This window comes from Anas platyrhynchos, chromosome 5 (genome assembly GCF_047663525.1).
Source record: "Anas platyrhynchos isolate ZD024472 breed Pekin duck chromosome 5, IASCAAS_PekinDuck_T2T, whole genome shotgun sequence".
Lineage (NCBI taxonomy): Eukaryota > Metazoa > Chordata > Aves > Anseriformes > Anatidae > Anas > Anas platyrhynchos.
The window spans coordinates 21,574,399-21,587,781 of NC_092591.1; the positions used below are offsets into that span (position 1 = coordinate 21,574,399).

The window sequence follows — 13,383 nt, forward strand, 5'->3', positions numbered from 1 at the left end:
ATAATACTTTTCTCCTAATAAATCTTTGTAGATGATTTTTGTAAGTTTTTATTTATATATATATATATATAAATATATATATATATATATAAATATATATATATAAAAGGCTTGATAGCAAATTAAATTGCACATTAAAATACAAGATTTCTTATGATGATAAATTTTAGTTTGGTCTAACTACAGCTAGCCAAATGCAAAATCTACTAACACCTCATGCAGCTGTTGAGACAGAATGCACTATTTTCTTGTTACAAGTTAATAAACTATTAGTTCTGACTGAATTTTGCAAAACTGATTGGGCCTACTTTCTTCTCTGGAGATCAGCCCAAGTATGCACCTTCCTGTCATTACAGGATTTTGTCAGTATTTGTCATCATCAGATGTCAACCTTGCAATTAAGGACTTGTTCGTACTGAGTGTCCTCAGTGCTTCCCACAGCAGGAAGTGGTTTACTTGTCTTCCAGGCATATCTCTGTATATGCAGTCTTACATAATTCCTGTACTATTTTTAAAATTAAGATTTTAAATCTAATGAAATTAATGCTTTAGTATAAAAGAAAAGCTCTGTGTGTTTTAGCGTTATACCTAGATTATCTCCACCTTATTTTCCACATTTCTATTCTATTCTCATTTCTATTTTCTTGTTCTCACTAAATGACTAAGGCATCTTTGTTTTACTCTGTTTCACTTTTGACAACTCTTCCTCTGTTTCCTCAAATGTAAAATATCCTTGCTGGGCAATCCTTTTTCCTTCATTTTTTACGCTCTCCACATACTATTCCTCTCAAAGCAGCCAGTTTCAAGAGCTTCTTGGTCAACCATCTGTCAAAATTCTTTCCTCTTACCTGTGGTGACAATGTTCTTATTCTTCAAGCACCATTGACTGGAATGTTTTCCTGCTTCATTGTACGTTGTGTGAAGAGCAGAAGTTATTCAGAAAAAAAGAGCCATATTTGAAACTTCATCTTAAGTAAGATAAGCCAGGAGTATATCTGTTTTTTCTCCAGTTTTCTTCCATTCCCAGTGCAGAAAGAATTTAGCAGTGGGATGAGAGCAAGGTAATTGTTAATTGTTAACCAGGTGATTGTTTTATAGGAATAGATCCTAATATCATTGTCTGCCAGTACAGGTTTTTTCCTAATTAAACTAAATAATTGGAGAAGCAGAGAAATCACTGTCTCATGTTCGCTAGCCCATTTGGTCTATTGGGCCTGAGTATTGGTTTGAGGTTCAGTTTTGTGAGGTGCAAATGAATCCCATTTGGTCTGAAACTTGATCTTCATTTTTAATAGGAAGTGTATTTCTTACAACCTTAAAAACAATGTTAGGAATTTTTAGGAAGAAACATGCAACAAGACAGACAACATGATTGCTTCTAAATTGATGGTGTATCAGACATAAGAATGATCAAAGGCATGAAACTTCAACCGTATGAGGAAAAACTGTATGACGCTTCGATTTCTTCTTTTCTTTCTTTTTTTTTTGTTTGTTTGTTTGTTTTGATGTTTTCTCTTGTGTTCTCTTCATTAGAGTACTCGAGTTGCTTTAGACCATCTGGAGTCTGTTCCTGAGAAACTAAGCCTGTTAGAAGATTTCAAAGATACTGGAGTGAGAAATATTTTACTTAACTCTTTTTCAATAGTTCTAAATTATTTTGGTTAATTAATGTCTCCCCCATATGTATAGATAAATGAGTTAATTAGATATATAAAATTACATATGACAAAAACATACAGTAAGACTTTGTTGTTGTTGTTAATATAGCTTTATTGATGTCATTAATTTAGTCCTAGTTAGTACCACTGCTGGGGTGTTCCATATGGTAAGCAAACATTGAGCATTGAGTGTAAAAAGTCAGGGCCTAACTCAGAGTATGTGTGTTGAGTGTTGAATTCTGATATTAATTGTTTAACATTCAAAATACTGTAATAAAATAAATTCTACCAGTTTTTTCAGCATTTAAAGTAATGAGTGAAAATAGATGAGCTTTACAGATGCTTTTTTTAATTATCATTTTTAAACATAATTTTTGTTTACAAATGTCAGATCTGCTCTCTTAGTATCACTGTCAGTGGAACTTATTGACAGTAGCAGTGAGGTACTGTCATATAGTCTTAAATTAGGTAGTGGCTGAGTGGCTTAACCACTGCATTATCATTGCTTCCCATGAATGAAGTCAGTAGTTTACTAAAAGAGAATTTGGGTTCTCATTGGACAAAATAAATTTTAAATCAGTATTAAATCATAGATAAAAACATAACATTTTGCATTTCATTTGCTGTGCAGAGTTTCTCCTCCTCATATATTCACAAACCTTTCAAAACATTTGTTTGGAGCATTGTTTATTCAAAATGTTCTTGCATGAGGTCATGTGTTAAGACCGAGCAGATTCAGACCTTGTTTTATGGTGTAAAAATAAACTTCAATTGGTATAACTTCAATTATATATTCATATATATATATATTCAATATGGTGTAAACTTCAATATGGTATAACTTCAATTTCATGTTTCCAAGTATCCCCAGAAGAGGTTGACATTTGTCTTCTGTTTCTGATGGTTCTGCTTTGCTGTAGGAAAAATTCTGCTCTAAGCTAGGCAGAAGCGTGAATGTGAAGTTCCTACGATCTCCTTCACAGTTTCACTCTTTACTTGAAGTTACTATGAAATTATGTTGTCATTTTCTAGTTTGCCTTAGTTTTCACTTAGCCAGCATTTATGAGAATGAAACCCAAATTCTCTGTTTTAAATTGAACTCTGTTCCTCTCCCATAAACTTTTAAGTTTTCTAAAAACTGCTTTCTTAACATGAGACCCTGCCAACAAGTGTATGTTGTTTAGTAAGTAATTTATCATTTATACATTTATTATTCAAGGAAAGTAGGCTTTATACCTTAGTTGTGAGAATTATGTCAGTTTTGAACTTCCATTAATTCTATTTGAAGTAATGCATTGGAATATTTTGTACAATAGGAAAAATGTTCTAGAGCCTGTTAAAAAGCTATATAACAATGTCCTATGGTAGTATGATACATATCTAGCATATTTTATTCTGAAGTGGTATGCATGAATGAAGTATTTCAAAGCCATTCTTGGCTTTCCAGAGTTAGCAAGCTGTTTCATTTTTTTTTTTTTTCCATTGGAAGTGTAAGGAAACAAAGTAAATCTTCATCTGAAAATGCCTCACAAGTTGTGGGGTAGCTGTATTCATTCAAGTGAATCCTTAGCTGCTTGTGAGAAGCATTATGTTTTCTTGTTCTGAAATATTGCTTTAGTCCATATCCTTGGACTTTTTTCTTGAAACATCTGTTTCTGAAGAATTGCAATTAATTTTTTTCCATTATACAATTCTTTGTTAGAAGCTATGTTAATAATAAATTTTAGAAAGAGTTACAAGATATCATTTACCAGTTAAGGATGAGGCATTAAAATGTTCACATTTTAATGTGCATTCATTTTAACATCATTTTAACATTCTGTTCTTCTGTACAGAACATCATGCTTTCATATGAGCCCTGTATTTCGGCCTCTAAAAGTTCGTGATTCATTTGTTCATTGCTGTATGGAAAACTCTGGGTGATACCTGTATATCAGGTATCATAGCCAGCCAACATTTACTAACCGTTTTTCACATTACAAAATCATTTAAACGTTTCAATACGTTTTTAGGAGTCTCACTGCCGAAGGGAAAAGATTGAGGAAAGGTATACAAAGTATAAAGAAATTGTGAGTTCTCTGCAGCAGCAGCTGGAAGATTCAAAACAAAGAATCCAACAATTCAAGGTATGTGTGTGTATTCCACTTTTGTTTTGTGATTACTTTCACTCAGCAGTCTGAGCTTACTTAAAGTAATATTATCTCGTAGTATTAACACAGACTAAGTCTTACATGAATGTTTCTTTGTTCTGGAATGGCAGAGTTTTATGTAGCTACTATGGCCGGTGTAAAATTTGGTGACAGAAGTGTCTTCATTACCAAGTGAAAATTCCCCCCCCCAAAAAAATCTTAAAAAATCCATGGAAAAGCTATCCTGTGTCTTACTATACTCTAGTGTTTACTTATGCTACTGCTTTGTCAAATTTCTTCTATGGAAATTTTTGGCTTGGTTTGTTCTCTTTTCCCTTGTCCTTTCACATAGAAGGTAAATACTGAAATCTGTTTCCAGCATTAAAGGGAATATTAATTTTTTAGATTGCATGTAATGATTTTTCACTAGTTCATTTTTGCATTCTTTACAAATGATCATGTCCATTTCATACATAAACAAAACTGAGGCAAACAGAGAAGTGATTTGCAAAACGTCACTCATCTGACTAATAGCAGGGTTAAGCTTAATTTCCTAACTCCCTGAAATACAAATCAAGGGCTCTTAATTTAGAACCATTGCCTGGAAAAAGTCCACCTTTCCAGTTGTTAACATGCTTTCTTTCTGTTCATATTAGCTTGTTCCTTATCACATTACTTCATATTACTGCGTGTCGTTATGATAGCACCTTACTTTAGGACAACTACATTTTCTTATGCTACAGAACTAGGCAGTGATTCAAATAAATGACCAGAACTGAAGAATTGTGCTAGTGTTTCTGCTACTGCAATGAATCAAGATTCATTGGCAATGTATTTTCAGGTGCGTCTCTAAGCAGCTGAGCTCAAAATCTAGGATCAAGCACCATTTTCAAAAAACTTCAAGCTGTTTGTGTTCCCCACCTCAGCAGCAGTATTTGATCTGTGAAATGTTGACCTACTTACCTTAGGTCTTCTAAAAACTAGAAAAGGTAAAACGAAGACAGTGCATTTTAGCTTATTAAGTTGCTGCTGTAAGAAGGTATTGAGCTACTTGAGATAGCCATGTTGTTCTTCAGTAGGAAAGGAAGAAACAGGGCAGATTCACTTTCAGACTATTGCTACTGATAATCTTCAATTTCTGGAATTTGTTTTGCCTTCACACAAGACTTACTAATTCAGTAGCCACTGAAATTTGGAAAATATTGAAAAATCTAAGTGGAATGTAATCAGCTGAGAGTTAGAATATAATATTGCACTAAGCTGACTGAGCTTACAAATCGTGTGATTTGAACTCTGTGTTCAGAATCCGTAAAAGGCTGATTTCAAAACAATATTTCCTCTTTCTTTAGACAAGAGGGAGCATTTAATGGCTTTCTTTTAGTCAGGCCTAATTGGGTTTTTGCATGACATACAGTCTTCTTTGCTGTCACAGCTGTTACAAATAGAACAGAATGTTCAAAAACAAGTAACAGACGGGTGCTAATCTGATTTCAGTGATCAGGCTGGCTTAGTCTAAAAAATCCCTTTTTAATGCTTGCCTTTCTTACCCTCCCTTGGAACTAACTGCATTGTTGTTTCATATTTTTAAAATGTTGATGATTTGTCAGTAAAGAGTCTCTAAAGTTGATTGGTAGAAGTGTATAGTCAAGGACATCAAAGTTCGTTCTTTCTGATGGTTTTGTTTCGTGCTCTATACACAATGTAGTGCTTCTGCTGTATAAAGCTGACAATATGTTTGGTAGATAAGAAAATAGATGTGTTAAGAAAAGGAGTTTTTGTAAAATACTTTACATTAATTCTACAACTAATTTATCCAAAATTGTTAAACTTTCTCATCAGATGCGATTTCTTCCTAACCTTTCTTGTAGCACACTTCATTCAGCTTGCTTGCAAGCACTAATCTCAGACAGATATTAACTAATCCCATGTCTTAGCCTCTTTCGTTTTAAGGAGCAAAAATGAAATCAACGTGAAAGTTCTCCTTAAAACAGTTATTAGTCTTCCTTATGATTTGTTTTGTCCCCCCTCAGTCTTTCCAGTTCGCTTTAGCCTTGTCAGGAGTCCATGAGAAATACCTTTTGCTTAGAAGCCTGGGAAAATCTTAATTGCTATTTGTATAGGTTAAAATGTAATATTTCCTCTAATAATGGGGGCCAGAGGCTGACAGTGATTTTCAACAAAGAAAGGATAGTAGCTAAAGAAGAAATTGGGGAAAAAGAAGGTAAACACAAACAATAATAATAAAATAAGTAATAGAGAATACCAAATAAAGCAAAATGAAAAAAAAAAGTGAGAAGAAACCTAAAGATAAACATTACAATTGATAGACTTAAATATTTTAGGACAGTTTCCCTGCTACAAACATCTGACCAACAACTATCAAGGGGGAATGGCTTTAAACTAAAAAAGGGTAAATTTAGATTAGACATTAGGAACGTGTTGTTTACTCAGAGTGTGGTGATGCACTGGCACAGGCTGCCCAGAGAAGCTGTGCATGCCACATCCCTGGAGGTGTTCAAGACAAGATTGGATGGGGCCCTCGGCAACCTGATCTAGTGGGAGGTGTCCCTGCCAATGGCAGGGGATTGGAACTAGGTGATATTGAAGGTCCGTTCCAACATAAACCATTCTATGATCTAGTCAAACATACCTAAAAGTAAATAAAATATGTGAGCTAAGGTACGTTATGAAAGTTGAAATTTCTGTAATGAGAAAGGCATTGTGTATTGTGGATGCTGGTAGAAGTGCCATTTTTTCTTTTCTCTTTTTTTTTTTTTTTTAAAAAAAAAATCTTTTCTCTAACATAGCATTTCTGGAAGCAGAATGAAAATACTAACTTTTTTTTTTTATTCTTTTGAAGTTGTTATTGTATTATGTACATTTTAGGTATTAAGTCTCTCATCAGCACATAAGGGGATTAATATGTATAATTCCCATTAGTCTAAATAGAAGTAAATCCCTCTTCATCGATGGGACAAAAGCTCATTGTATCTCTAAATTAATGTTGAATTTTTATTTTGTTTTCTGTTTGGTTTTCAAATCTTAGTATCAGAATGATAATAAATTGCAAGATGTTTTACCAAAATTCTCCAAGGGTGTTTATGATAAGAATTCAGTAGCAAAATGGCATGTTTTATGTACTGATGCATTTGTGCATTATTATGTCTTCTCATTTCAAGAAACTGAGTAATTTGGATACCAAGCCAAGCTTTTAATCTTATTTTGGAAGATAATGGAACTGTGGACTGCTTGCTATATTGTTGATAAAGATTTACAGAGATTTTTGTTTAAATAGCATTTTTAAAATTATCTTCTTTTTCTAGCTTATAAACCAAACGACTTTGCTTACCAAAAAGCTATGTTGTATGGGTCTAGATGTAAATACTAATATTGTGATTCAAACTACATTCAATGGCTAAAAGAAAATAATGAAAAAAACATCTTGAGGTATTTTGTTATGAAAAATCAATGAAGTTAGTTTCTTCAGTGGTGGGCAAAATGTTTAAGTTTTGTTATTACTTACTTGTTGAACTTCAGTAAATTAATGTAGACAGTTCATTGATGAAAAATTCATTATTTCCTGATGTTTGCCATGCCAATATGCCCTGCACTGTGGATGTTATGTAAATAGAGAAGAGAATGTTCTTGCAACTTATTATAGTAACAAAGACTTGCAGTACTCCCAATGCTCTTCTCAAGGCAAAGCAGTTTGTGCTAAGATTTTGTAGTGATGGAGCAGGCATGAAATTCATGAGCAAATTAATTTGATCCTAACTGCAATACTTAGTCTGAGAATTCAAAACGGTATTTTCCAGGATGTGTGAAATCACAGCATATACCCATGTATTACTGTGTGCATTTTGTTAAAGATTACAGCTGTTTAATATAAAGAAGTTTATTTATTTTTATTTGGCTTCCATAGGATGTCAAAATGGATGCTGACATTTCTGATATACAAGTCGCTGCTCCCTCTTCTAGTTGGCGAACTCAAAACAGTTTTTTGTCCACCTCACTGCTCTCAGAATCAGGTTGTAAGTATTGTTTCAGAGGAAAAAAAAATCACAAGTAATGTATTTCCTCTTTTAACGCTGTTTTACTTGAAAGAGCAAGACATTCTACTTTTTGACAAAAACTGCTAGAACCATCTTAAGAGGCCTGCTGGCCTGCTGTACTTGAGTATTAGATACCAGATGGGTGTCTTTGTTTAAGAAATACTTTACATCACAGTGATACTTTTTTTTTTAACTGGGTAATAAAATATTTTCTGTTTGTCATCCAAGCCTAGCCCAAAGAAATGGGCTGCACTTGGCACTTGTTTTCTGAATCTCTGCATGAACAATCATACACATGTAAGTTGTGTATCTTTTCAGGTTCCAAAGACACATCCTCATCCAAAAAGTTCTTTCCCACATCTTTCATTTGTACTGGTTAATCTTATGTTTTTGAAGCAGCTTAACAGTAAGAGTTGAATTCACTAATTCTGCTTGTACTTCAAAATTTGTTTTTAACTATTCTTTCCATCCCTTAGTGTACATATGACTTGGTCATAAAAGGTTACAGGATCTCTGATACAGATAGGAACTGCTCACTAAAAGATAGGACATACTAGATCTTTCTCAAGTAAAGGAACACCCTTCCGTGAGTGTCAGTAATGACTTAGGAAAAATTTCTTGAATATTTTTTTTTCAGCACACCAGATATCAGCACATGGATATGAAAAACTTTTCTTCAGAAAGATATCACCTTCCATTTATTTTCAGAATAACTAGTTTGCACTCTGGCAACCTTGTGAATCAACCAGTTACGTTCTATGTCATAGAAAGTCCTATTTCAAGCTTCACTGCACTTTCAAACCTCTTTGTCTTGGAATGAGTACACCACTGTACACTACTAATTATCAGCAATAAATCTTGAGTTGATCTGATGAGGTTAAAACTAATTGGTTTCTTTTCCTCTCAAAATCTGTAGGTTGTGATTAGTATCTTTTTGCGGAGTATGCTACATAATAAAAATAGCAACAAAGCATATGAGTGAAAGCCTCAGTCTCTTCTGTACTTCAGGAACAGTTTCCCTCCAACTCAGAGTTGTTTTTCCATTTTCCTTAATATCATCCCTGTCAATGTCTACAGCTCAGCCTGGTGTGGGTATAGAAAAAAAAATACAAACCATACCTTAAAGGCAAGTTGGACTGTTAGAATAGGTCCAGAGGAGGACCATGAAGATAATCAAGGGGCTGGAGCACCTTTCCTACAAAGAAAGGCTGAGAAGCTGGGGCTGTTCAGCCTGAAGAAGAGGAGGCTCTAGGGTGACCTCATTGTGACTTTTTAGTACTTAAAGGGGGCTTTTAAAAAAGATAGAGAGTGACTTTTTGCCAAATCAGATAACAATAGGACAAAGGGGAATGGTTTTAAATTAAAGAAAGGAGATTTAGATTAGAGGTTAGGAGGAAATTCTTAATTCAGATGGTGAGACACTGGAACAGGTTGCCCAAAGAAGCTTTGGTTGCCCCATCCCTGAAAGTGTTCAAGGTCATGTTGGATGAGGCCCTGGGCAACCTGATCTAGTGGGTGGCATCCCTGCCCATAGCAGGGTAGGTGGAATTAGATTTAAGGTCCCTTCCAACCCAAGCCATTCTATGATCACCAAGAGGTCCATTCTACCTCAGTGACTCCCTGATTCTGTAAACCCGCTGCAAAAACTTGCTGGATAAAGTTCCCCGATAATGTGCTATCATGTCCTTGCAATGTTTTTTCTAATGCGGTCAAATGAGGCGATTGTGGAATAGTGGTGTTAGAAAAGTAGACTTGATTTTTATATAGCTGATCAGTTAATGAGATAAATCGAATAATGGAAAATAATTTCCATTTCAACTGAAGCCATTCTATTCTGTTTTTAATACCAGCAAAATGCACTGAATTTGATAGAATAAATTGGTGGACTAGTTAAAGATGATCTTTGATAGTCTTTTCTAGATATCTTAGAGGTCTTTTCCAACCTGAATGATTCTATGATTCTATGAAATACGGTGACTTATAAATGCTAAAGGTGTGATCAGCCTCACAAAGGAGCAACATAATGTTGGTGGATTATAGTTTTGAAACTGAAACATTGCTGTTTGCATAAAAATATAATACCTTTCATAGGGGCTTCCTTGATACAGGAAAGATTATTATTATTATTATCAGGAACAGGAATGTTTCTTTGGGTTGAACACTGAAGTGTATGTAGTCAATTCATTACTATTATTTTGGTTAAATATTATTTTCTTTTAAACATTAAGAGTAATCACAATTACACACATTGCTTTTATAGCATTAGTTGGATTTAATGCTATGTTAGGAGCCTGATAGTAGGATTAAAACTTTCATTTATTTCAGTAGCTTATTCTGAGTAGTGGTAGTAAATATGAATCATTCTCTTTTATTCCTGTAGAAATGATGCTCTTATCAAACTCTGTCCTCTTAATGTTGCAGTACTTGATGGGCATTCTTAAAAAAGACATAAACTGAACAAGCCCTTGAAAGAGATATTTTCTAATATTTCTAATTTGTGGGAAGAAAGAGGAGAGGCCGAGGTACAGTAGAGTTTGTGTGTGGGGAACCAGAATACCAATCTGACAAACCATTTTTTTCTGTAATTCAACTGGGAGACGTTTTTGCCAACACTTAGCTTTCCAGAGGTAAAAAAATAAGGGATGAATGAAAGACAGTAGCGATTCAATATTGATCGTTCTGAAATATTTGCAAAGCCTTAAGCATTTGAGGAATGCTTTGTTTGAAACAGCATTTAGTCACGGCTAAGGGACTTTTTTCTTGTCTAAAACTTTCAGGAAGGTATTTTCCACATCACAAATGAAGCAGATGTTCATACACGTATTTCATATTTTCCAATATTTTCCAAATCCTAGAGTTGTGCTGAGAAAGGTGTTTGTTTTTTACTTTTTCCTATTCATTTTTAAGGGAAAGAAACTGGTTGTAAAAAAACAAAACAAAACAAACAAAAAAAAAACAATAAAAATCTTTGGAGTTTTAGTTCCTTAATTGCATTCTATTACAAATCCATTTGTCAGATTTTCTGAGGCTAAAACAAGAAGTAGTCTTAAGATATTTTTTTTCTATTTCTGATTTTACATGTATTTGACTGTGATAGGATAAAGGTTTTTAATTTCTCACTTTGATCATTCTTTTCACCTAAGTGCTATTGTATATTTGTTGTGCTAAATTTGTAAGTAGGAGAGCAAGTCAGGTGCCTGTTGAAGATATCTCATGTATTTTATAAGTCCTGGTATATCCATCTAGCTGTCTTTGCAGGAAGGCATAGGTTTCCCATAAGTCCCATCACATCTTTTGAATCCCTTTGTGGATGTTTGTGATACCTTAAGGCATTTGAATTAATCTATAGACATTGGTTAGTGACTGAATGTTTTATGCTGACCCTGTACTCCACCATTCAAATTTTAAAGTGTATTTTAAAGTTGTTGCAATAGTTCTTCAGTGAAGGTTCTGCAGCAGTATTAATGTCACAAGAAGCTTTTCTTGTAACTGGCACTGAGCAGCAAATGATAAAATCAGCTGCTTCACTCATCTTAGTCACGTAAATTCCATGAACTTTTAATTTCAGTGATGATATTAATTAGTTATAATTTGAGGCTTTGACAATGAAGTCTAATTTGAGGTCTTTTGCTTCTAACCTCCTGTAGCTTTTAATAAATCTACCTGTAAGTGTCATCACCTATTTGCTGTGACTAATTCATCTCCTTACTTCTTCAGAAACAGAAAAGTTTTTTTTGTTTTTTTTTTTTAATTCAATTTTCAGAGCAGTTTGCAAGCCTTTGTGATCTCTCTTAGACTCATAAAACCTCACAGATTATAGAGTCAATAGGTAGTATTAGGAAGTCTCTTCCCAATTTGTCTCATATAACTTGGAGAGAGCAGATGCATTTAATGTACTTTAAATCTCAGGGGAAACCTGAGATTTAAGTTCTAAATTGGTTGAAGAAAGGGGAGAAAATATGAAAGAATAATTAAGAGAAAAGACAGTCTGCATCCATTTAACATAAAGTTTCCAATCAGCACACAGGTGAAAGGAAAAGTAATTAGTACTCTGTTTTATGTCTGGTCTTCATGTTTATAGAAGAAGTTCTTAGAAAGCATGATATTTAACTGACATATTATAATTTATACAAGGAATTGTTCATTAGATATGGTTTGCAGTCTACGTTATTATCAGATCAAATGGTTAGTATAAAATTTTACTATTTGTTGTTATCTAAAGAATAACACTCAGAAATTGTTTTTCATGGCCACTGTGCTTTTCTTCAGTTTTACAGCACAAAGGTCCCAAGAGTTACAGATGCTTTACATGAGCTTTGTGAATTGGTTCCTCTCTCTCTTCGTACAGTTCATCACTTCAAGGTTTTAACATGGATCTTTTCCCAGCAGCCATATGGCTTTCTGGCTTTCTGGTGTTGTTGGGAATTTATGTTCCAGGGCTTCATAAGCTATGACTTTATGGAAAAGAAAATAGCCACCAGTTTTCCCAACTTCTGTATCTAGGATCACAGTCTTCTCTGACCCTTTGGACCTGGTGATAAACAACACTCTTGTTTAAACATGGTGTATAGTAGGAATGATATCATGGCTGAATAAAAACAAGTTGCTGTAAATGTTGATTTTTATTGTCATGACAATTAACTCCTGCAATGTATGCTGATGTCTCTCTTTATCCCTCTATGTATACTTTTTCATAAGCTCTTAAGACAATTTGAATTGACATTTATAACTAAGTAACTTAATTAAAATTAAGAAGACATAATGTCATAATACTGTAAGACGCCATTCTAGAACAAAACCTTCCAGTGTTGCACAATGGTAAGAACCTGGAATAACTGGAAACTGCAAAATGCAAATTCATTTAGAGTAGTAATTAATTTTGTATATGATTTTTCTTTTTTCTTTACTTTGAATACTGATCACAGGAGGTACTGTTGAAAGAGCATACAGTAGTATAGTTCCAAACAAATACTGAAAACTACCATGAAAAATGTTTACTCGTTGTTTTACTAATGTCCGGGGCACAATGGTGTTATTTTCTTCCTGGACGTGGAAGCATACGACTCCTCCTAATTAAACTATAAGGACTATAAACTTGCTTCCTATTAAATAACTAACTTTTGGTTATATACAGCTATGGTTTTATGGGAGTATTCAGAAATAGCAATCCTGGTATTTATAATAAAGAATCAAGAAGAACCACTTTTCTTACATTCTTATAACATAACGGAAGAATGGTATATTGTAGAAATAGATATCTACTTTCTCCCCCTTAATTTCTGCTTTTTTCTAATAATTGATTGTTGTTTGGATATTTGGAATCTTTTCCTCCGGCATTTTATGATAAGATGATACATCAATTCATATTGTCCAGGTTTTGATACAACGTATCGTATTTAAAAGTAAGCATTGTCTATTCACCCAGCTGTAAAAATATATATATCTACATGGTATGGCATCCTGTGAGCACCTATGCAATGTCACTAGTTTACTTTATTCTATGCTATTGAATAAGGTATTTCCTCAGGAATTTTCTGAGTGGTT

The 13,383-nt window shown here is 33.8% G+C and overlaps 1 protein-coding gene across 6 annotated transcripts in view; it reads left to right on the forward strand.

The window, feature by feature from the left end:
- CEP128 (centrosomal protein 128) overlaps nucleotides 1–13,383 on the forward strand; it is a 117,846-nt gene that overhangs the window by 99,071 nt on the left and 5,392 nt on the right. For 3 of the 6 annotated variants that reach the window (XM_027459566.3, XM_072038397.1, XM_005013893.6), the window contains exons 21-23: nucleotides 1,534–1,611; nucleotides 3,671–3,784; nucleotides 7,710–7,818. In XM_027459566.3, the coding sequence (XP_027315367.2) occupies nucleotides 1,534–1,611; nucleotides 3,671–3,784; nucleotides 7,710–7,818 (301 nt within the window). Of the gene's footprint in view, nucleotides 1–1,533; nucleotides 1,612–3,670; nucleotides 3,785–7,709; nucleotides 7,819–8,476; nucleotides 9,855–13,383 lie in introns of those variants that run through there. The other 3 variants (XM_027459567.3, XM_072038398.1, XM_038179444.2) reach the window with 2 other exon arrangements.